This window comes from Diceros bicornis, chromosome 12 (genome assembly GCF_020826845.1).
Source record: "Diceros bicornis minor isolate mBicDic1 chromosome 12, mDicBic1.mat.cur, whole genome shotgun sequence".
Classification (NCBI taxonomy): domain Eukaryota; kingdom Metazoa; phylum Chordata; class Mammalia; order Perissodactyla; family Rhinocerotidae; genus Diceros; species Diceros bicornis.
In genome coordinates this window covers 63,002,562-63,025,038 of record NC_080751.1, presented here as the reverse complement: position 1 = coordinate 63,025,038, position 22,477 = coordinate 63,002,562, and the positions used below count along the sequence as shown (strand labels likewise).

Below are 22,477 nucleotides of genomic sequence, written 5' to 3'. Positions count from 1 at the left end.
AGCCATCATTATGACTTACACACAAAAGTAGGTGCAATGGTATTCAACAGCATTGACAGCTCAAAGAGAAGTAGCTTGAAGGTAACTTGAAGGTTCAAAATGTTTAACAAAAATCAAGAAAACCTTTCCAAATGAACTAAGTTCTGAGGTCCAATCTTCTGAAATACCTATCTAATTACCCTAGAGATCCACAAGAAGTGGCTTCTGTAATACCAGACTCACTACTTTATTTCTCCTCCCCATCCCTAATTATTCGTTTTTTGATTAATGCCATACGGTACATGAGCTGTGATGGTGCCGAATTTTTGTGCCCCTTGGATGTGGAACATTTGATCATCAAAGAAGATGTGGGGCCGTATCTTCACCAAGATGGGACCTTTGGGGGCTCCAGCAAGGAAAAGAGCTTCATCTATTTCTAGACCCCATCTGCGAAGAGTTTTCAGCACGCGGGCGCCTGAACTGGCTGCACTCCTGGCTGTAACCAGGTAGGTCCTGATAGGGCAAAGTAACCGTTCATCTTTGGCATAAAACTTCTTTTGCAGTCTGCCTAAATCTTCGAGAAAGCCTTTCAAGGGACCCTGTAAAAGGAACATATGTCACAGCTGTGATCCAATGAGCCAAAGAAAGTGAATGCTGAAAAAGCAGAGGCTTATAAGAGCTTATAAAAGGATATAATACTGCATGTCTCAAGGCTGATGGCACAATTCTGAAACTCCTTGCGTTTATGTGAATACATTTCCTTATATGGAACCATCCTTGCATTCCTGGAATAAACATAGGATGACCATATAATTTACTATCTAAACACAGATATTTTAAGAGTAAAGAAGTTTCTATAAAAAGTTAAACCAGGGCAACAGACATAAACTATCCATGGCAAAATGGGATACTCTAAATAAAGTTCAGTTAATCACCAAAAGCACTACTCTTTTAATTTGCTTTTTGTGAATTGCACATTTTAACATTATAAAGTATACTCCTTTATCTCATTCAATGCATTCTTGGCTTGAATCCAACCTTGTCTTATATTTACAATTACTTTGTATATCTTCACACTTAGTTTTATTTCCAACCTTTCTGAACACTTAGTTTTAGCTGTAACTCTGGTATGGGGCATGGAATTGGATTTTGCTATGTAATCAAATCTGAAAGCCTTGATTTTTAAAATAAAAGTTGAGTTTTAGGCCATTTATATTTATTGGTATTACAAATATATGTGCTAACGGTTCTGTCATGATTTTTATTGCATTTTTCATGTTTAAAGATTTTAAAGGATTGTTCACTAACACGTGTCTTTTTTCTTTGTGCATGTGTGTATACGTGTTTCTTCTAGGAAGAAGTATTGTATTACTTGCTTCTATTGGTTATGTTTATAAATATAACTTTTTATAGTACCCTCAGTCTCTTATTTTTTTTAATCCAGAATCTTATTTTTTACAATGACAAATAATGAAATTAGGTACTTCTTCCATTTTTGTTATCCTCTATTTCTTCTTCAACTATCTAATCTTACTTATTTCATGTTTCTTGGTGTTTACATTTGCATTATTAAAGATTCTTACATTTCTATTGATCCATTTAACATTTTATCCTTTAATCAGCTATTGTTACTGAAGATATCAGCATACCTATTCTTCCTTAGACTTTTTCCTCCCCATTTTTCCAATTTTCATTAGTTATATAATTTCTACATTGTTAGGGCACATAATATGTGTTTTCTTTTCTGCCATCCTAATCTCTACAATTGTTTTAGTTTCAGTTCTATGGTTAAATATATTTTATGCCCATTTGCGCCTTTGTGTTTCTAGTCATCTACATGTTGGTCAAAATGTGTTCTCTAGTACCAGTTTTCTCAAGAATATCTTATGGAAATAAAAATCCCTCAGAATATAGGATGTTCTCAACTTTTGATCTGTTTCCTTTTTACTTGAATGAGCTTTTGGCTGTATAGAATCTGTGATTTATATTTTCTCTCCATTTTATCTTATAAATAGTGCTCCACTGTCTTTTGCTGTAGAGCACTGCTATAGAGAAGATGGAGGACAGCTTGATTTTTTTCCCTCACTTGTGTGTGCAGTCTGCCCAAAGAATAATTCTTCAGCTTTGAAGTCAAATAATTTTACTAGGGCATGCCTCAGTGGTGATTATTCTACTCTATTTCTCTATTATATAATGTGGCCTTTAATCTTTTAATAGTTTAAGGTATGCCTTAAAAATCTTCTGATAATTTAGGATGTTTTCTTGATTTATATTATCGCATAAATTTGCATCTTTATATTTACCACATACAACCCTCTCCTGCTTTCCACACAACATAATTTCAGTGTTTTTCTTCAGGGATTCCAATTATGCGTACGTTGGATTATCTTAACCTGTGATCTTTTTCTATAATTTTTCTCTCTAAAATCTTATTTTTCAATTCTACTAGTTTCCAGAGATCTATCATTTAACATTTTATCATCTCTTCTCTGATTCTTGCATTTCCACTTTAAGACCCTGCTTTACTAAGTTTTTAACAATCACGGCAAATGTTTAGTCACAATTTTCACCTATCCTTTGGCAGCTATTCTAGTGAGAGTTCTTCATCTGTCATTAGTGTTTGCTCTTCTTTGTCTGTCTTTTTCTCATAGTATCTTTGCATATGTTCTGTGCTGGTTCTCTTTTTATTACTCATCACTTAAGCAGATTGGTTTTCCATGGAATAATTAGAGAGTTTCTGGGGAAGGTCAAGGATAGTATTTTAAAACTGACTTGTTTTCACAATTCAAAAGCTCCCTTCTTCTTTGCTGTCACAGAAAAAAAACTATTTTCTACAAATGTGACTTATCTATGTGATCATGTATTTAGCCCCGTTTTCTCTGAGACTGCATATATCAGGAAAAAACTAGTAAAAATTCACTTCCTAAAGGTGCGAGGTAAAAAGGCTATAACTTTTTTTTTTTTTTTTTTTTTGGCACTGTCAGCAAAGGGAGTGTAGTGACTATTGGCAGGAGCCACCCTTCTCACAGTTTGGCTTTGAAGCACAGAGGAATACAGTTCTCTTTGTGATTTTGAGTAATTTCAAAAGGGAATAAATAAGGACTGGTCAGTTTATGTCACCATATTCAAACCAGGTATCTATAGCACCCTTTCTTACTTCTATTTTTGGGTATGTTTTATAATTTATATATTTTTACAGTAGTACAAGTATATAATTTATCAAAAATATAGAAATATGAGAGAAAGTTACTCAAAAATACCTTTTTGAGGAGCTGTATGATTTAAAACATTTGAAATCTGCCTAGGATGTAGAAAGTTGGAAATATTGTTACTCCTATCCTAACAACAAGAAAAAGCCAGATAATGTAAAAAATCATAGCTTTTCTTGAGCTTGTTAGAGAGCTGAGGTAACCGGGCAACCAACTAACATAAAATCTAAGGGGGGAAAAAACTAAGGAAAAATCTAAGGTATCTTCAAAGACAGATGGAATTCAAATACTGGCACATCTGTGGCAGAGCACTGAAGGAAGACATACCAGACACCATACAAGCAGGTATGAAAAATTCAGGTAATTTTTTTAAAGCAAATTGATAAAGAACAAGTGTGGGCTAATGAGAGAGAGCACAGAAGTCCTGGAAGCCGCAGACACAGAAATACACACTTCCTTACAGGATTTTTTTCCACGGACATCACTAGTTACTTATGAGAAAGACTGCAGGCAGGGTGAGAGATGAAAGAATGCAGTCCTTGGTAGTGCAGGCTTAGAGGAGAGGAGCAGCTGTCACTGTGAGAAAAGACTAAAACTCTGCCTTGTCCTATATCTCCTAAGGAACAAAAGTCTTGAGCTGCTAGATTAAGGGCTTCAAACACTGTTACCCCCAAGGCACAGGTAAAGATCTACTGCTATGGGGGAAGGGGAAAGGAAAAACCCTCCACCCCCGGGAAAGGGACAGGAGACTGTTATGGACCCAGATCATTAGATATCTCCCTTCACTGGGGGAAAGGCAAGATCAATGATAAAACTTCATCCCTAAGACCTAGGGAGTTACAAGTGCTGTCTTAGATTTAGGCTAAACTAGAACAACAGAGAATGCCATTGCCCCCCCACCCCCCACCCCCCCATCACCAACCTAGTTGGCAGAAACAAAGAAGCAACTGTTGGGAAAGGGTTAACAATACAGAGACCATCTCTGAGGTGGGAACACAAAGAGACGCCCTAAAGCTGAAAATGGGACAGGAATATTGTGAAAAACCCTCCAGCACCCTACCAGAGGAATGTGATGCTGGTAATGAAATGAAAGTAACAATAGCAACAACAAAATGTGTACCTAGTCAAACTCCTGATTTGGTTGACTTAATTCATCACACTAATTGCCATCAGAAAAGGAGGCATGCCTAATATCAGGCAAAAATACTATTTACCAAAGCTTCTACTGTCTACATAGTGATTGGAATTTAATAAAAGATTTATGAGACTGCAATAAAACAAAACAAAAAGAGCAATCAACTTTCAAGAGAAAGTAATTAACAGAAGAAGACTCAGTGATGACCTATATGTCATAAATATAACAAAGGGATTGAAAGTAACTATGATTAATATCTTAACAACTCTATTGAAAGGTGGATGACATATATTAGTAGACTAGTAATTTCAGCAAAGAAAGGGAAAGGTAAGAGTTGAATGGAAATGCTAGAAATAAAATTATGAAATGATGAATGCTTTTAGAGTCAACATAGCTGAGGAAAGAATCAGTGAACTTGAAGATTGATCAGTAGAAATTACCCAAACTGAAAATAAAGAGGAAAAAGAGTGGGGAAAAAGGAGCAAGCCATTGAAATGCTGTGGAACACACACACACACACACACACACACACACACTCCATATTCAAACTGCTGAAACACAAAGAAATATAGAAAATCTTGAAGGCAACCAGAGAAAAATAGACACATTACATCCAGAGGACCAAAGAAAAGACTCTCCAACAATTTGTTGTCAGAACCTATGCAAGAAGACAATGGATAAGTATCTTTAAAGTGCCCAAAGAAAAATAGAGTAAATGCAGAAAGCTGTATCTAGTCAAAATAAAATATATTTTTTAAATGAAGGAGAATAAAGAGTTTTTAGCCAAAAAAAAAAAAAAAAAAAACTGTGAGAGCTTTCCTGAACAGCATATCAGTTCTACATGATATGTTAAAATATGGTCCTCTGGAAAATCCTGGATCTACACAAAGAAATGAAGATCCCTGGAAATGGTCAGAATGAAGATGGATACAAAAGATATATTTTTTGTCTTGTCCTTATGTATTCTAAAGATAATCGATTACCCAAATATAAAATAGAAGCAAGGTATTGTGAATTCATAGTATAGGTGAAAGTAAAATGTATGACAATAGTACAAAAGATGGGAGGAAGAGATTGAAAGTATACTGTTGTAAGGTTCCTAAACTGTACATGATGTGGCATAATATTGTTTGAAAGTAGACTTTCATTTCTTAAAGTTTTATATTGTAAGTCCTAGGGTAACCACTGAAAAATTTAAAATGAGTTATAAGTCAATAGTGGAGATAAAATGGAATCCTAAAAATATACAATACACGCAATAAATTCAAAAGCAAAAGATAAGAAAAGGGAAAAGAAACAACAGATGGAACATACTATAAAAAACTGGGAAGATAGTAGATTTTAATCCTACCAAAGCAATGATCACATTAAATGTAAATGGTCTAAAAACAGCAATAAAAACACAGACATTGTCAGATTGTACAAAAAAGCAACACAAACTATATATCTTACAAGAAAACCAAATTAAAGATAGAGACAATTTAAATGTAAAACCATAAATAGGTTAAAAGCAAAAACATAGAAAAGATATACCATACAAACATCAGTACAAAAAAAAAAAAAAAATGGGGCTGGCCCCATGATGTAGCGGTTAAGTGCGCGTGCTCCGCTGCTGGCGGCCTGGGTTCGGATCCTGGGTGCACACTGATGCACCTCTTGTCAGGCCATGCTGTGGCGGCGTCCCATATAAAGTGGAGGAAGATCGGCACAGATGTTAACTCAGGGCCAGTCTTCCCTGAGCAAAAAGAGGGGGATTGGCATGGACATTAGCTCAGGGCTGATCTTCCTCATGCACACACACACACACACACTAAATAAATAAATATTAAAAAACAAACCCCCAAAATGCTAGAGTGTTTATATGAATATCAGACAGAGGGGCATTACATAATGAAAAGGGATTAATTCATGAAGAAGACATAATAATCCTACATATTTGGGCACTGAATAACAGAGATTAAAAATACATGAAGCAAAACTGATATAATTGAAAGGGGAGATAGATTAATCCTCAATTAATCCTTCAATGCTGCCTCCTCAATAGTGGATAGAAGAAGTAAACAGAAAATCAATGACAATATTACAAACCTAGGCAATATGACCTGAATAATACACTATCAGTTTACTTAATCTAAGTGACATTTATTGAATACTCAACCCAACAATAGCAGAATAAATATTCTTTTCAAGTACACATGAAACATTCACCAAGACAGACCATATTCTGGGTATAAAACACTCTTCAACAGATTTAAAGAATTGAAATCACACAAAATATATTCTCTTACTACAGCATAATTCTACTTGGAATCAACAACAGAAAGGTATCTGGGGAAATTCCAAATATTTGACAATTAAATAACCCACTTCTAAATAACCCATAAGTCAGAGGAAGTCACAGGGAGATTAAAAAATACTTTGACTTGAATGAAAATTACAAACCATCTATCAAAATTCCTGGGATGTAACTAGAGCAGCATTTAGAGGAAATTTTATAGTATTAAATGCTTATTTTAGAAAAGAAGAGAAGTCTCAAATCAGTGGCCTCAACTTCCACCTTTATAAACTTAGGAAGAGCTGGTTGTTGAAAAGATAAATAGAATTGTTAAAGTCTAGCCAGATTGAACAAGGGGGAAAGAAAAACAAAAGAGAAGACAAATATTACTAATACCAGGAATGGAAAAGGGATACATCATTAAAAATAGTAAAAGCATAATAAGAAAATATGAAAAACTTTATGCCCATGTATTCAATGACTTAAATGAAATAGACAAATTCCTTGAAAGACACAAACTAATAAACTTCCAGAAAAGGAAGGAGAAGAAAGAAAATCTGAACAGTAGTTTTGTATCTAATAAAAATAATTGAATTGTTAGTTAAAGGCCTTGCTACATAGAAAAGCCCAAGCCCAGACGGCTTCTCGGAGAATTCTACCACACATTTAAAGAAGAAATAATACCAACTCTACACAAAGTCTTCCAGAAAATAGACAGGGGGAAAATACTTCCCCCTTGTTTTATGAGGTCAGAATTACTCTATAAGATATTACAAGAAAAGAACACTATAGACTTATACCCCTAGGGAATATAAAGAAAAAAAAATTTCTAAACTAAATTTTAAGGAATTGGATCCAGTGCTATAAAAAAAGGGTAATACAACATGGCCAAGTTGAACTTACACTAGTAATATAAAGATGCTTCAACATTTTAAAATCCTTTAAGATAATTTATATATCAACAGACTAGAGAAGCTACATGATTTTCTCAATTGATGCAGAAAAGACATTTGACAAAATTCAACATATATGTATTATAATAACTCTCAGAAAACTAGGAATAGAAGGCAACTCTTTTAATCTGACAAAGGGCATCTTCAAAAAAACCCACAGATAATATAATTTAGAGTTAAAGACTGAATGATCTCCACCTAAGATCAGGGAACAAGGCAAGGATGTCCACTCTTATCACTCTTACTGAACGTTGTACTAAATGTACTACCAGCAGTAATAAGGCAAGAAAGATTAAAAGATATACAGAATGGAAACATAGAAATAAAAGTGTTTTTATTCACAGTCAACATTGTCTACATAGAAAATCTCAAATAATCTACAAAAATTTTACTATAACTAACAAGTGACTTTAACAAAATGCAGGACACAAGGTCAATATACAAAAATCAGTTGTGTTTCTGCATATTTGCAACAAACAATTTGGAAATTAAAATTTTTAAAGTATTATTTACAATAGCACCAAAAATTATGAAATACTTAAGTATAAAAACCTAGTAAAATACGTATGATATTTGTATGCTGAAATCAAGAGAACATTGATGAAAAAAATCAAAGATGACCTAAATACATGAAGAGATATACCCATGTCCATGGACTGAAAGACTTGATATTGTTAAGATATCTATTCTCCCAAGATTAAGCTATAAATTCAACAAAGATAATCACAATCAAAATTGCAGCAGGATTCTTTTTCCAGAAATGGAAAAGCTAATTATTAAATCTACATGAAAATGCAAAGGAATCAGAACATCCAAAAAATTTTTGAAAAATAACAAATTTGGAGGTCTCCCATCACCTGATCTCAAGACTTATTATAAAACTGTGATAATCAAGACAGTGTGATATTGGTAAAGGGTTAAATATCTACATTAAAGGAACAGAAAGCCAGTATTTTCCACAGATAGTGCTGGAACAATTAGGATATACATACGCAGTAAAAATGAATCTTAACCAATACTTTGCACAAATACAAAAATAAATTCAAAATAGGTCATAATCCTAAAAAAAAAAAAACCTAAAATTATAAAACCTCTGTACAAAAATAAAGGAGGAAATTTTTGTAACTTCTGGTTTTAGGCAAAGAATTCTTAGATATTACATCAAAAGCACAATTGGAACAAGAACAAATTGATAAATTACACTTCACCAAAATTATAAATTTCTGCTCATTGAAAGACACTGAAAGATGTTAAGAGACTGAAAAGATAAGCACAGACTGAGAGAAAAGATTTGCAAACACATATCTGATAAAGGACTTTTATCCAGAATATATAAGGAATTCTCAAACTTCAATAATAAAGAAACCAAACAACCCAGTACAAACGAGCAAGCGATTTGAACAGATTTTACCAAAGAATACATACGATGGCAAATAAGTACCTGATAAGATGCTCAGTATCACTTGTCATTGGAAATGCAGATTAAAACCACAATGAGATACCATTATATGACCACTAGAATAGCTTAAAACAAATCAACAACTGACACTATCAAATACTGGCAAGGATGCAAAGCAACAAAATCTCTCATCTAGGGCCATTGGGAATACAAAGTGGTAAGGTCACTTTGGAAAATTGTTTGGCAGTATCTTATAAAGTTAAACATATAGTTACCATGTGACCTAGTAATCCCATTTCTAAGTATTTACCCAAGAGAAATGAGATCTTATGTTTACACAGAACCCTGTATGCTAATGCTTTACAGTGATTTATAAATACCAACAACTAGAAATGACCTAAATATTTTTCAAGAGGTAAATGGAGAAAGAAAATGTGGTACATCCATAGAACAGAACACTACTCAGCAATAAAAAGGAATGAACTACTGATACATGGAATGACATGGATGAATTTGAAAGGCATTATGCTAAATGAAAGCAGTCAGATTCAAATGATCGTATCCTGTGTGGCTCCATTTATATGACATCTGGGAAAGGCAAAACTATAGGGGCAGAAATCAGATTAGTGGTTGACAGGTCCTGGAGATAGGGATTGAGGATGACTACAAAGAGGGATGAGGGAATTTTGTGAATAAGCTGAGTATTTTGAGTTTGGCTGTGGTTTTACAACTGTATGTATTTCTCAAAACTCTTAGGACCATTCACTAAAAAGGATGAATTTTACTGTATGTCAATTATACCTCAGCAACTCTGATGAAAACACAGGCACACACATACACATACACATAGATACACTATTCCAAAATGTCGAGATGAGGTAGAGATCCAATCAGGAGACATCCATTACTAGTCCTAGTACCACACTGGAGGCTACACTGCGAGTGTCAAATTACTCCTCTATGGCTGTTCCATTTACTGGTGACTCTCATATCTCCTCCATCTAAGACAATTAGGACACTATCATGACCAAATCACAAGCCCCATGACCAACATATTTGAAAGCCTTAGGTAGGAATTTTACCTCATAACTTCTCATCAGTGGAACACGTGGCAAAGCCTGGTCTTTATAGGAAAGCTACCCTTTTTATGTGAAAAAACATTTTTATCTGCTGCCAGAAGGACTGCATAATGAAAACAAGTATGCTTAGTAGAAGTTTGTAGAGTATTCCTGCAATGACTGGTGTTGGCTTCAAAACTGCAATTGTTTAATGGGAAAATAAAATGATTTAAAACATAGAAAAAAGAACTCATAAATGCAAAATCTAAAAGAAATTTGGATTATTTAGATGATGAGATGAGAAAATGGTATTTGAAGATTATCTTGAAGTAATTCCTCTTTTGATTTTTTTTTTTTCCTGAGAAAGATTCACCTTGAGCTAACATCTGTTGCCAATCTTTCTCTTTTTGCTTGAGGAAGATTTGCCCTGAGCTAACATCTGTGTCAGTCCTCCTCTATTTTGTATGTGGGTTGCCACCACAGCATCGCCGCCACCGAGTGGTGTTAGGTCTGTGCCCAGGAACCGAACCCAGGCTGCCGAAGAGGAATGTGCCAAACTTAACCACTAGGCCACGGGGACAGCCCCTTGAATTTTTCTTTCTTTTTTTTTTTGCTGAGGAAGATTTGCCTTGAGCTAACATCCATTGCCAATCTTCCTCTTTTTGCTGAGGAAAATTGGCTCTGAACTAACATCTGTGCCCATCTTCCTCTATTTTATATGTGGGACGCTGCCACAGCATGGCTTGATGAGTGTTGTGTCGGGCCGCACCCAGGATCTGAACCTGTGAACCCCATGCTGCTGAAGCAGAGTGCGCAAATTTAACCACTATGCCACCAGGCCAGCTCCCCCTTGAATTTTTTTTTTAATGTTCTTTTTTTGGAGATCTTCCACATTTCAATAATAGTTAAAGGCTAATAATATACAATGAGCTCCGAATTTCAGCAAAGCAGACTTATGTAAAATATAACAAAGGATTTTCCTCTCAATAGTAAACTTTGTTAATACTGAACAACTTCATAACATGAGATCAAGGCTTCCAAAGAAGCTATTTAGGAAGGGACTATGAAGTTAAACACATACATGCACACATACACATACAACCATGAGGTGAGTTAGTAAAACTTTCCAGCCTTCAACTAGCCTATTCATACTTTCATAAATTTAATAAAAAATAACAACACTACCTATTTAAGTTTATCTTACGTTCAAGAAGAGCTGAGGAAAAAAAGGCCAATTAAATTTGTTGGTAAGACTCATATATTAAAACTGAATGATCCATCAGTTCCAATTCAGTTTGGAGAATGTTTTGATGTTTCAAATTTCCTTTGGTTCAGAAGCTGTATGTTTTGTTCACTTTAGACCGTGACTTGAACACTTCTGTTCATGGATTGATTCCAAATTTAAATATTCAGTTTCAGTTTGATTAGATGTTCATAGTTTGCACTTGTTTGCGGTTCATTATTTGATTCAATTCAAGCTCTCAGTTTTGCAGATTTTCTCAATTAAGTGATTCTTTTATGGAGTTTGAGGGTATGGACAGAGAGGTTCAACAAATGTTTATTAACCTATTGGAAATGACTGTTACTATTTTGAGAACCTATTGTGTAGAAATGGCTTACTGGTAAGCTGTATTACCTCTGTTACTAATAATTTGGAGGAGGTGAACTCATTAACACGAGAAGATCATAGAAACATTTCCAAAAGGACAGATAAAAGAATGCTAAAATTAAAAAAAAAAAAACAGCAGCAGATGCTTCAAAATGAGGAGTTCAAAAAGAAAGGGAGAAAACTGCAAAGGATGAAAAGTGAGGTGTGGCCTGCCTAAGATAATTTAAAGGCCATCACAGTGAACAAATATTTACATCTATATGTTGGAAAATAAGTAGATCAAAATTAACTAGAGCCTATTGAACCTACCTGAGCAAGAGGCTTATTCTCAAATAGTGTTTCGTGTTGAAAGAATTTGTCCAGCCCGTGGTCCTTGGCAATGTGTTCGGACTCGTCAGAGAAGAGGACAGCATCCCCATCAAAGGCCACGCGGAGCTGTGTGTCACAGTAAGCTATGTCTTTGGCTCCATCAAACATCGTTGCAGAGGCAATTCCTGGCACACCATGGGGATTGATTAATACTCTTCTCAGGGCCATGAATTTTAGTTTCTACCATTAAAAAAAGTCCTCCCAGACCTTGCATTTCCTCTCTAGCTATTACCTGATGACTCAACTCCTCATCACAACCACACATCTCGGAAAAGTTGTCTACAAGCTACATCCGTTTCTATAACAGATGGGAAAGTGTGAAATGGGTTGTAGGACAATCACTGAGGATGCCCACCTTAGGAAGGTCAAAGCTCTACAAGACGAACTTAAGGGCTGCCACTGAGGAAACACCTTAGCAGAAAATCCAACAAGCACATAAACCACAATCAGACGTGAAGCCCAATGGAAGGAACCACTAGCACAAACCTCTTTATTAACTAGAGGGATAAAACCAAACCAATACCTTCTTGTATTGCTTCTTGTACTTTTTCAGAATCCGCAGAAAGATATAAGTTGGTAAGATATGCCTTCAAATAGCCAATGGGGCTTTTTCCACCAGTCAGACAGAAGCGGTCAATTAGTAAGCCTATTATCAGGCAAGAAAGACTGTTATGTCAGAGACTAAAGACAATATACTTACTGTAAATGCAAATGAAAGTTATCTTAGGAATAAGTGAGTGCCTACTGAGGTTTCAGAATGACCTTCATAGCACCAGTATTGAAAAATGTCTCAGCTATTTTATAATGGTGGATGTGTTTGGTGCATGATAGTTCATGAAGTACATCCACACGGACCATGACAATTTACTTTCACAACGACTCTATGGCAGGCGTAATTATCCTCAGGACAGAAAAAGAAACTGAGACATAAACACTTGTCTAAGCCTGCTGGTTCACGTTGACTCTTGTCTAGGCTAGAACAGTGCTTTTTTCCTTCAAAAGAGCCTCCTCACTTGTTAAAAAGGCCAGTTAATGTGTGACTCTATTTTAAGTACCATTTCCGTATTTCTTCAGTAACAATACAATAGTAATAATAGGTAGTATTAGGATTTAAACTATTTTCTAAAAACAACAATGAAAGGTCTGAAATTGTCTCCTGACCTGAAATTTTAAATGCAATTAATAGCAGACTAAACATTAATATACCATTAAATCCCTGCCAAATCAGCAACAATTAAAAAACAACACTAGATGTTGGCGAGAGGCTTGTAAAATAGGCATCCCATAGACTATGGATGAAAGCATTACTTGGTACAAGCTATCTAGTAAATAATTTGACAACAATAGGTATCAAGAGCATTTAACAGGTTTGTACATTTTGACCTAGCATTCCTTTTTTTTTAGGAGTTTATTCTAACAGAATAATCTGAAATTCTGATAAAGATTTACGTAGAAAGGTGTCCATGCAGGAGTATTTATAAAAGTAAAACGTTGTTCAACAATGTGAGAATAAAGTATAACATTACGCATATAAGATTATGTACCCACTCAGAGTGTTTTTAGACATATGTTATCACATATCTGAATAGATGCAGACGATATAAAGTAAGATTTTGAGTCTATTCAGTTGTTTATCATCTGCATGGACCAAGAGAGTAGATAGGGTCCAGTGACAGTTGAGGTGTAAGTGTTTGCTGTGGTATTAACAGAATACTCTCACTTTTTCGCTTAATTCAACATTGGGCATAAGTGGCACAAAAGTGTACTCTACAAATCTTTAAATAATATTAATTTAATGATCAGAGATTATTTGGTGGCACTGGGGTCTTCAGAAATGATTAAAACTTGTCCCTCTTTCTGAAGGAGATCACAGTTCACTGAGGAGCTAGGCATGTAAATAGATAATTATAAGATAACAAAAACCATAGCAGAGAGAGATACAAATTGCCTTCGGCACCCAGAGAAGAGAAGTAACTAACTTTTCTAGGTGAAAGGTTGTTATTCCATGAATAAGGCTGCATAAGAAGAAGACTGGGCTCAATTCATTCATTAGCAGAATTAATAGGTAAATAACTATGATTCCTTATGATACTAGCCTTGATGGGCTCACTATGGTGAGGACAGATAGACCTAAATCACCTACTAAATGAAATGAGTATGTGTTGTAAAAATTATAGCTGCTATTTATTGAGTAGTTACTCTACGCCACTCATCTATGCTAAACCTTTTATACCTTCTCTCTTTTCATGTCATAACAATATGAAGGCTGCATGTTTGAAAGGCAAACATTTTTTAAAGTACGTCTCAGTAAGACATCAGCCTTATAATTAAGATAATATAATACAGAACTCATAACTTGTAATATATCTTGATTATTTATAAGTATGCCCAATTTAAACCTAGAATTTAAATATGCCAAATTTAAACCTTCTTTTGACTTGACATACTCATAAGACTGGATATGTTGCTTAGAAAATAGGCTAAAGGTCCCCAAATAAAGTCAGGTAATTCCACAACAGGAAAAATGAGGACTTTCTCTTAAAGTCTCCAAAACACTTATGGAAATGCTAGGAAGAGGCTAGAATCAATCAAATTTTCCATGTAAAGGAATAAAGAATTTTGCTGGCATGAGTATGGATTTGATGTGTGGGGACAGCAGCCAGGGAGGATCAGATTTTAAGAGTGGAAAGGAAAGGTGAAAACCTTTAAACCTTTACCATGTACCTGTGGTGAGCGAGAAGTTTGATCACACAGAGAAAGCCTCTGGGTCGACGGCTCCTTGAAGTCAAGTTCAGAAGTGAAAAACATAAAACAGAGAAATATATTGCAGGACCTGGGATTAAGACTTTGAAATTCACACTTGACAAGTTAAGTCCAGAGCTTTGGGCCCAACTTTGTGCTGAAGTTAAAAATGAACATGGCCTCTCTTGTTCTGACATAGGCAAATAAACATTTCTCACGCAGAAGAGGGTGTCAGTATCAAAGACATTGCGTTAGTTAGGCCACAGTTAGCAAAATAACATGGCTTCTCTCTTCCAGAGCAGCGAGCTGTTCACCCACATGGTATTTATTTTACTTACCATAGTGATTGACGCTATTTATAAGACGCACTCCCACTTGGGCATGGTTATTAGTCATCAGCACAATATCAAATAAGTCCTGTTCATCAGGATACAGCTCTCGGAGTCTAGTGTTGACATGCTGCAGTGCCTGTAAGTTACAAACACCAGTGTGTTTCAGGAGAGCCAGGCAAGGTGGGCACTAGGAGTCTGGAGGGAAATGATCTTATCATGTCAAATTCAAGTTCTGAAGACTCTTTACTGAAAGAGTATAGCTCCTTAAAGGCAGGGTTATGCCATTCATTTCTGTATTTTCAGCCTCTCATACACAAGACCTCACTTAATGTTTACTGAATACACGGGTCATGTTTGTTGAAGACTGTACAACATTTGGTTTACTAGAATTATCTGTGTGGGGTAGGCAGAGAGAAGGCTCAGGTTAACTCTTTTATGCTTTGTCTATTTTTTTTTTTTTGACTCAAGAAATCTGCCTTTCTTGATCATCTGGTGATTATTTTTTTATTGTAAAAAATATAGACTCCTTCATGAATCTGCATTTTATCCTTGCGCAGAAGGATATCCATGCTAATGGTCTCTGTATTGTTCCTATTTTAGTATATGTGCTGCCAAAGTGAGCACTTGGTCTGTTTTTTAAACATGAGTCTTTAGACTAGGTTTGTGATTTCCTCCCATGCTTCTACCATGCCCTGTAAGCACTTTCTATTCACAACTTGTGGAGGTGTCATTTGTTTCTACCTGGTTATGATGTTATTGCGTAATATTTGTATTAGTTGTATAGGGGATCAGAGTTTTAAGTGCTATGCATTTCCGTATAAGTTCAGAGAACCTTACTTTATTAAAATCACTCCCCTAAGTACCAAGAGCTTCTTGATTTTCTTAATATTCTGTGTTTGGGGCAAGAGCAGCTAAAGTGAATTTCATATCATTTTGATGAGGCGTTTTATTTCTACTGCTTGGAATTGTAAACTCGTTATTCCGTCTTACTGCTCCTTCTGGGGGGGAACAAAGGTTTCTGTATCAGGTCTCATGATTAGGACTCCACTTAGGTAAGCTCAACATCCCAAATCTAGGGCTGTATGCTGTAGTCCCTTCCTAACAGTCTGGACACCACCGTGAAAGCATAAACTGACCCAGGGTCAACCTCAAAAGAATGACGAGGGTGGACTAGGAATTATAAGGGAACCTGGATGACATCCCAAGGGTCGGCCTGGGTCCTTCCCTCACCATCCAGGGTCCTGGCAGGCCAAAGACAGCTTTGCAGAGTACCTTGACAAAGCGGAACGCGGGCCCTGGGGTCAGGATGACGTTCTCGTTGGTGAGCTGATACTCCATATACTTTTCCAGACCCTCTTCTTCGTAGATTTTCCTGTCATCCACCATGTTGAATAGCGCCCGGGATGACACAGCGATGGTGATGGCATCTTTGGGTTTGGGCTGCAGAGAGGGGCACCAACGGGAGGACAGTCACACAGACCCGAAGGAATCAGGAATAGGGCTCATCTCCAGGCAGAGGGGCGGGAAAACAGTTTGGCCCCTGCTTGGAGCACTGGCATGCTCTAGACAGCCAAGAGCGGGGACCCCCCACGAGGCTGCAGGGGGAGGTTTGGGGAGGACAAGCAGGGGGCTGGGAGGGACTTCTCTACGCCATGGAGAGGAGGGAGGCTGGGAGAGGATCCTGCTGCGAGGCTGCCAGGAGGGGCACCCGAGGTACCGTGGGTGGTGGGTCCTGCTCACCGGCTTGGGGCGCGAGCAGCTCGCGGTCTTCTCGTACAGCGTCCTCACGGATGCCCAGTAGGCTTCGTCCTCGTCCTCCTCTTCCTCCCGCCGCCGGGGCAGATCTGTCACACAGTCGTGGTCCAGCTGGGAGGGGTAGAGCGCCCTGCGCTGAGCATAGGACTTCCATTCGGTGGGCGGCGTGCGCGGATATTCCCGGGACTGCGTGTCCCGGGAGTCGCGGATGCCCCGCACGATGCCGTGAGCCCAGGCTTCGGGATTCTCATACATCTTGCTGCTGCGCCGGGACCCGGTCTTGGGCTGGATCTCCGGGGGCGTGGCAGGACTCGGGTTGGGAGGCTTGGGCGGCGTGGGCGGCGTGGGCGGTGAGGGCTGCGCCATCAGCTGCTGAGGCAACTCTTGCTGGCTAAGGGAGGTGGAGGAAGTCCCGGAGGTCGCGGAGCTATTGGGGAGCTGGAGCAAGAAAGTAGGCGTGTGAGTTAAATGCTCGCCTAGGACCCTCATCTCTGCCAAGCTGGATGGAGTCAAGGAACTGTCCTCTTCCCTCTGTTCCATTCCTAGGTCCTCCTTCATCTCAGCTCCTTTAAAGTAGGGTTAAAGGGGCTCAGACATTTCAGGGCTCAAGATGTTAACTATTTCTGTTAAGTGGACACAGAGGTAGTCTGCGTTCATTTTCCCATAGCTCCCCCATCAGCACCTCACACTTTTTTTTTTTTTCTTGAGTGGATAGGGCACAGGTCCTCTTCCTTGGCCTTAGGCAGCTGGCACATAGTTTGCAAAGTTCTGTCACTTGCTTCCCATATACCTGCTCAGTCAGAGACCTCCAGGTAGGACACAGGGCTTGAGCAAGGGACCTTGCTTGCTACTGCCTCCATCTGTGACCTCCAGTTAACTCCATGAGCAACTAGACCAGATGTTCCCACCAGAAGATTCTACAAAGAACCTCGGGCACATCTCTCTCCACACCTGCCCTGTGATTACTGCAACGGTTGCTGGTAAGGTTGGAAAGCTGTCCCCATCGCCTTCAGAGCTTCCTGTGCCAGTGGAGCTCAAGTGGAGAGAATCATCTTCCGAAAGAGGAAGGAATCATTCTAGAGAAAGGACTCATTTCCTGAGATGTGCAATAAGTTATTAAGCATCTACATATTATTTCACTTTTTATGATTGTTTCATATGTTTCAAAAGATATGTTCTTGATTAGATTATTGAGCCACTCCTCACAGAGATAGATGGATTGGTAGGAATACCTGTTCTCCCAGTGGCTGGATCTGTGTCATTCTGTCTGCATCCAAAATCTTAATCTCAAACTTTTTCTTCTTATATGGCCAGGCCTAGTTAAGGGCCCAAAGTACCACACAATCTAACACTCTTCAACAATTTACCTCCTTTATTGACCTTTCCACCTCCTCTTCTGAGTCTTGAGTACTCAATAAATAGTTGTTGAATGAATGAAGGAAGGAAAGAGAAACCATAGAGTTTAATAATTAAGTATGCAGTTTATAGACCCAGAGACCCTGGGTTTTAATCCAGCTCTATGAGCATTATTAATGTGAAATCTTAGGCAAGTTACTCTGTGTTGCAATTTTCTCAACTATAAAACGGGGCTTATAGGGGCGTTTTTGTGAGGACTAAATTAGCTAAAACACATAAAGTATGTAGAACAGGGCCTGACACGTAGAAAACATCAATAAGTGTGAACTGTCATTATTATTATTATTATCATTTTTTATCATATACTCCTCCCTTTCATCTTCATCTCTACCTTAAGACTGGCTGTCTTGCTTCTGGTCTCATCTACCGATGGGGCTTTGGTGGATGGGCTCCGTGAAGTTCGGGACCACTGATTTCGTACGAGGTACCCTCGAGAGTCTGTCTTCAGCGCTGATATTTCTTGTGATCCCTTTCAAGGAGAGAAGAGACCCATGGGTGTAATACCCCATCACCCACTCCTTTCCTGCATGTGCCTACAGAATAGCCATGTCTAGCTAAACATAGCAACACACAGTGAGAAGGTCCCTGGCCTCTATGACCCTTAATTCAACCTTGGCGCTTGCATACTATTTTAGCTGTGGCCCAATCCTAACTTCTATGAGGAGCAATGAAGTGGAGATCCACCCAGGAAAGCATCCAAATCCAAGAAACAAATCTGATATCTCATGCTTTTTCACCCGTGACTCCTCTTATATGGAACTTAGTAGAGCTGACCATTTTTCCTCCCTTTTCCCCTTCTTCCCTTGAGGATAAGCCTGTTAGGAGCTGCTAAAAAGACATAGCCACTATTTGTGACCAGACTACAAAGATGAGGGCAGCTGGTACCTAACCAAGGCTGCAGCAGGGCTCCAAGACAGCCGCATAAGAGGGACTAGAGCCCTCCAGCACTCCATTCAGGAGGAACAAGAATGGAGGAGACCATGGAGAGGCAAGTGGAAGAGTGTCTATTCCCCGTACCCTTCCCCTCACCCAGATTGCCTGTGGCTTCCCTTCAAAGAGGTAGTTTGATCTCTGCTCACCCTGATCATGGTGATCTGCCGGCCCTGCTCCCACAACAGGCACATGTGAATATAAATACGTATTGTGCGGCAGGGGCCAAGGAGTACTGTTCCCTCAGCTGCACTAAGGCAGTGTCTACACGATGGGTGACACCGCATGGCGCAACATCTCAGCGAGTGATTCGGATTGACTGCACGCCTCATCTGAAAGATTGTGCAGAAAATAGTCAATGCCATGGCCAAACTCCCCATCCCTCCCTGATTTGAACAAAGAGCAGTCTCTTCCCCTAGGCTGAGCAGAGGAAGTGGCTGAGGTATCTACACCATATATTCTATGTGAACTCGGGGATGTGTGCTGAAGGGGGAAGCAGGGACCAGCTTCTCCCACTTTTTCCTTAACTTCTCCATAAGGACATTGTTTATCCTTTAATATGAATCTGGACAGCTCAGTCTTCTCTCCCAGAACTCCCTTGCCCCCTGATAGTTTCTATTATACTTTCTGCTCTTTAATTCTCTCACCAACTCTAAAGAGGTCAGCTCACCTGCGTGCTCAGACGAACTCCCGACTTCTCAGAATCCCTTCTTTTCTCTGCTTCCAGACTGTCTTTTGAATATCTCGATCCAGTTTCATTCTTAATATGAAAATAAAGAGTGTTTATTAACTTTTAATCTCAAGGGCATTAAAACCTTGGGTTTGGGAATAAAAGGATAAATAAAAATTAGGTTTTGTGTTTTTGCGAATATCAAAAAATACATAAATTTTAGACATTATTTTACCCCTATTATAACAAGCATGAGTAAAAATAACACATATCAGGGAACTATATCAATAAATTTTTAATATAGAAATTTATTCGCTTATAGATTTGAGGCATGAGGCATTTATCACTTAAAAAATAATGTGGGAAATGCTATGGGAGAATTTTCCAAGGGTCAACACAACTTAGATTTAAATGTGGAATTGCTCACACAATATAACTTTTTTTTCTCCTTTACTCTGAAGATTCCTACTTATAGAACTTTGTCTTTTGCCATGTAGAATTGAAACTTCTCTTGTTTGTTTTCTTAATAAACTCTAACTCTGATTGTCTGTGGATCTAAGACTCACAAATATTACTCTGATTTTTAAAATCAAGGACTTTAATCCTGTACAGATCTATTGACAGGCACGTTTTCTATTGATATTTTCTAATTACTCATAGCATCTAGAGTGAAAAGACGTTTCTTATTAACAGACTAATAGGGAAGACCACGAAGAGGGCACAAGAAGATAACTCACTTCCTGTATGCCTATTCAATTATTTGTTTTCATTTTCAACTGCAGGAAATACTGTTGTATTGGAGCACTAATTGTACTGTTTCATGCTAATTCAGTAGCTGCAATTCGATGAAGATTAGTAGTATTTATCTATTTAAGGAGCTCAACTTCTAGCTCAGACCAAGGTGCTCAGGGGCAGTCTGTTCTGTCTCTTTATGCTCTGTGCCTTGCACCCAGGAAAAATCTGATCAGTGTTAGTTGGATGATTGAATATGTGACTGCAGGGAATGGTGTAGCTATGTGGTTCTAGAACTAATCCTAAAATCCTTCCATCAACCACCCACACCATAAAATCTTGCCACTTCTAATTCCAAAAGATATTTTAAATTCAATCCTCCTTCTCCATCCCTATTATTGTTCCCTTGTTCCAAGCTTCAGATCATCATGCTCCTATATTCTTAGAATATAGCTTTTTGATCCAGTTTCATGGCCTCAAATCCCCCAACTTCTAGATCCATCCACTCCATTTATTTAGATTGACATTTATAAAATGTAAATCAATTTATGCTTCATTTCTAGATAAGCTCTTCATTCACTTGGTTAGAGAGACCAGGAGCCTCATGATACATCCTTCTTACCTCCAACTTGCTTGCCCTCCACTCTACACTTTAACTCTATGTTCTGCTGATGCCAAATGACTTGTATTTGCCTATACACCACCCTTATTTTCTTGTAACCTCCTCTTCCCTGTAATCTTCTTTAAAACTCAGCTCAATGTGGCTGGGGAGAAGTTCCCAGAGTTACACCTTACTCTGTGTTGCCTTTGTCTTTTGCACATAGTTTTACTCAGTATTGAATTGTACTTTGTTTATGGATTCTCTTTCCTACTAGGCTATGCATTCCTCAAACTGTGTTTTCATCTCTGACCAATAACATATGAGCATATGTCAATAAATTCTTACTTGTTGGATTGGCTTATACTATGTGCTTTAATTCTCTTTTTCTCCACCTCCTTCATTTCCTTTACTTCCCCTCCCTTTTCTCTACATGTCGTCATTATCTGAAATTATTTGATTGTTGCAGAGCATTCCCAGAGGTAAGTGATAGACTGATAACTACATTTACTCAGCTCTGTGGCAAGATTCTAGGATGTTCAGTTCTCTCACCTTCTTTTTCTGTTTCAGAGATGTTTGACTCATTTCTTAACTCTTGAAATTCTTTTGTGGTTATGCAGGTTTTCCTCTCCCCAGCTCCATTTCCTGTTGCTTCTGTTGCTCAGTCTAGGTTTGCATTTAGAATGTCAAATTTGTGACATCATATGTGATTCCATAGTAACAAACTGACTCTGAATGTGTGATTATAAGAAAAACCGATATTGTTTCTTCATATTTGAGTACATCCACTCATAACCATTGTCTGGGTTTTTAGGAATTGATATCTAAAAAATGTTCAAGTGTTGAATATGCAGCAATATCGATATTGCTGCTTTCTTCTTTTTAAATCTCTTTAAACATTACTGTGCCACTCATCATATTAATTCCATTTGTGGCTGTACATTTTCTGGTACTGCCAAAATGAATGTCAAACTCCCTGTGGTCCCGATCAACTATTACTGTTCATTCTGACAGGTTTTGGAGAATTTTCTGCAAATCTGAAGACTATTTTTAACAGCTGAGATTTTGTTCTTGACATGGAGTTTAGACTTGAGTTTACTTTTAGTGTTTGGTGTTTGTTTCATAAGGGCACGGCCATTTCCATTTCACAAAGTTGAAGCATGTTCCCTATGGCTAGACACTGGCAGAATAACGCTTGCACTGTCTTTCCTGCTGTTTATCCCATTCTTACACGTGTAAACACACATCTGTCCCTCTTGTGTATACACAGAGAAGAATATGTAAAATCTAGCCCCCAACTCTGGTTTATAGGGTCT

At 37.9% G+C, this 22,477-nt stretch overlaps 1 protein-coding gene and 1 non-coding gene across 5 annotated transcripts; both read right to left on the bottom strand.

The window, feature by feature from the left end:
• Positions 1 to 245: 245 nt before the first annotated feature.
• On the bottom strand, positions 246 to 21,746 carry NT5C1B (5'-nucleotidase, cytosolic IB). Of its 4 annotated transcripts, none has more exons than XM_058551750.1 (10): positions 21,714 to 21,746; positions 19,831 to 19,921; positions 19,311 to 19,441; positions 18,563 to 18,700; positions 16,801 to 17,253; positions 16,333 to 16,500; positions 15,067 to 15,196; positions 12,510 to 12,632; positions 11,927 to 12,111; positions 246 to 578 (listed from the first exon to the last, which is right to left on the bottom strand). In XM_058551750.1, the coding sequence occupies exons 1-10, from the start codon at positions 21,744 to 21,746 to the stop codon at positions 246 to 248; spliced, it is 1,785 nt and encodes a 594-aa protein (XP_058407733.1). The 4 variants fall into 4 exon arrangements, with proteins under 4 accessions (XP_058407733.1, XP_058407731.1, XP_058407732.1 ...); XM_058551748.1 differs by having other exon boundaries at positions 16,801 to 17,255; positions 18,559 to 18,700; positions 19,311 to 19,493; positions 19,832 to 19,921; XM_058551749.1 differs by having other exon boundaries at positions 19,311 to 19,493; positions 19,832 to 19,921.
• Positions 15,573 to 15,684, bottom strand: LOC131412307 (U6 spliceosomal RNA). The gene has a single exon (XR_009221750.1). It is a non-coding gene; the product is annotated as a U6 spliceosomal RNA (small nuclear RNA).
• Positions 21,747 to 22,477: the final 731 nt, after the last annotated feature.

Excerpts from the sequence above, each read along its gene's own strand:
- NT5C1B (XM_058551748.1), bottom strand. The coding sequence starts at position 21,746 with ATGAGTCAAACATCTCTGAAACAGAAAAAGAAG. Across the intron at positions 19,494-19,831 it reads GAGTTCGTCTGAGCACGCAG|ATGAGGCGTGCAGTCAATCC; the intron begins GTGAGCTGACCT and ends ACAATCTTTCAG. Across the intron at positions 15,197-16,332 it reads CCGCGTTCCGCTTTGTCAAG|GCACTGCAGCATGTCAACAC; the intron begins GTACTCTGCAAA and ends TGTAACTTACAG.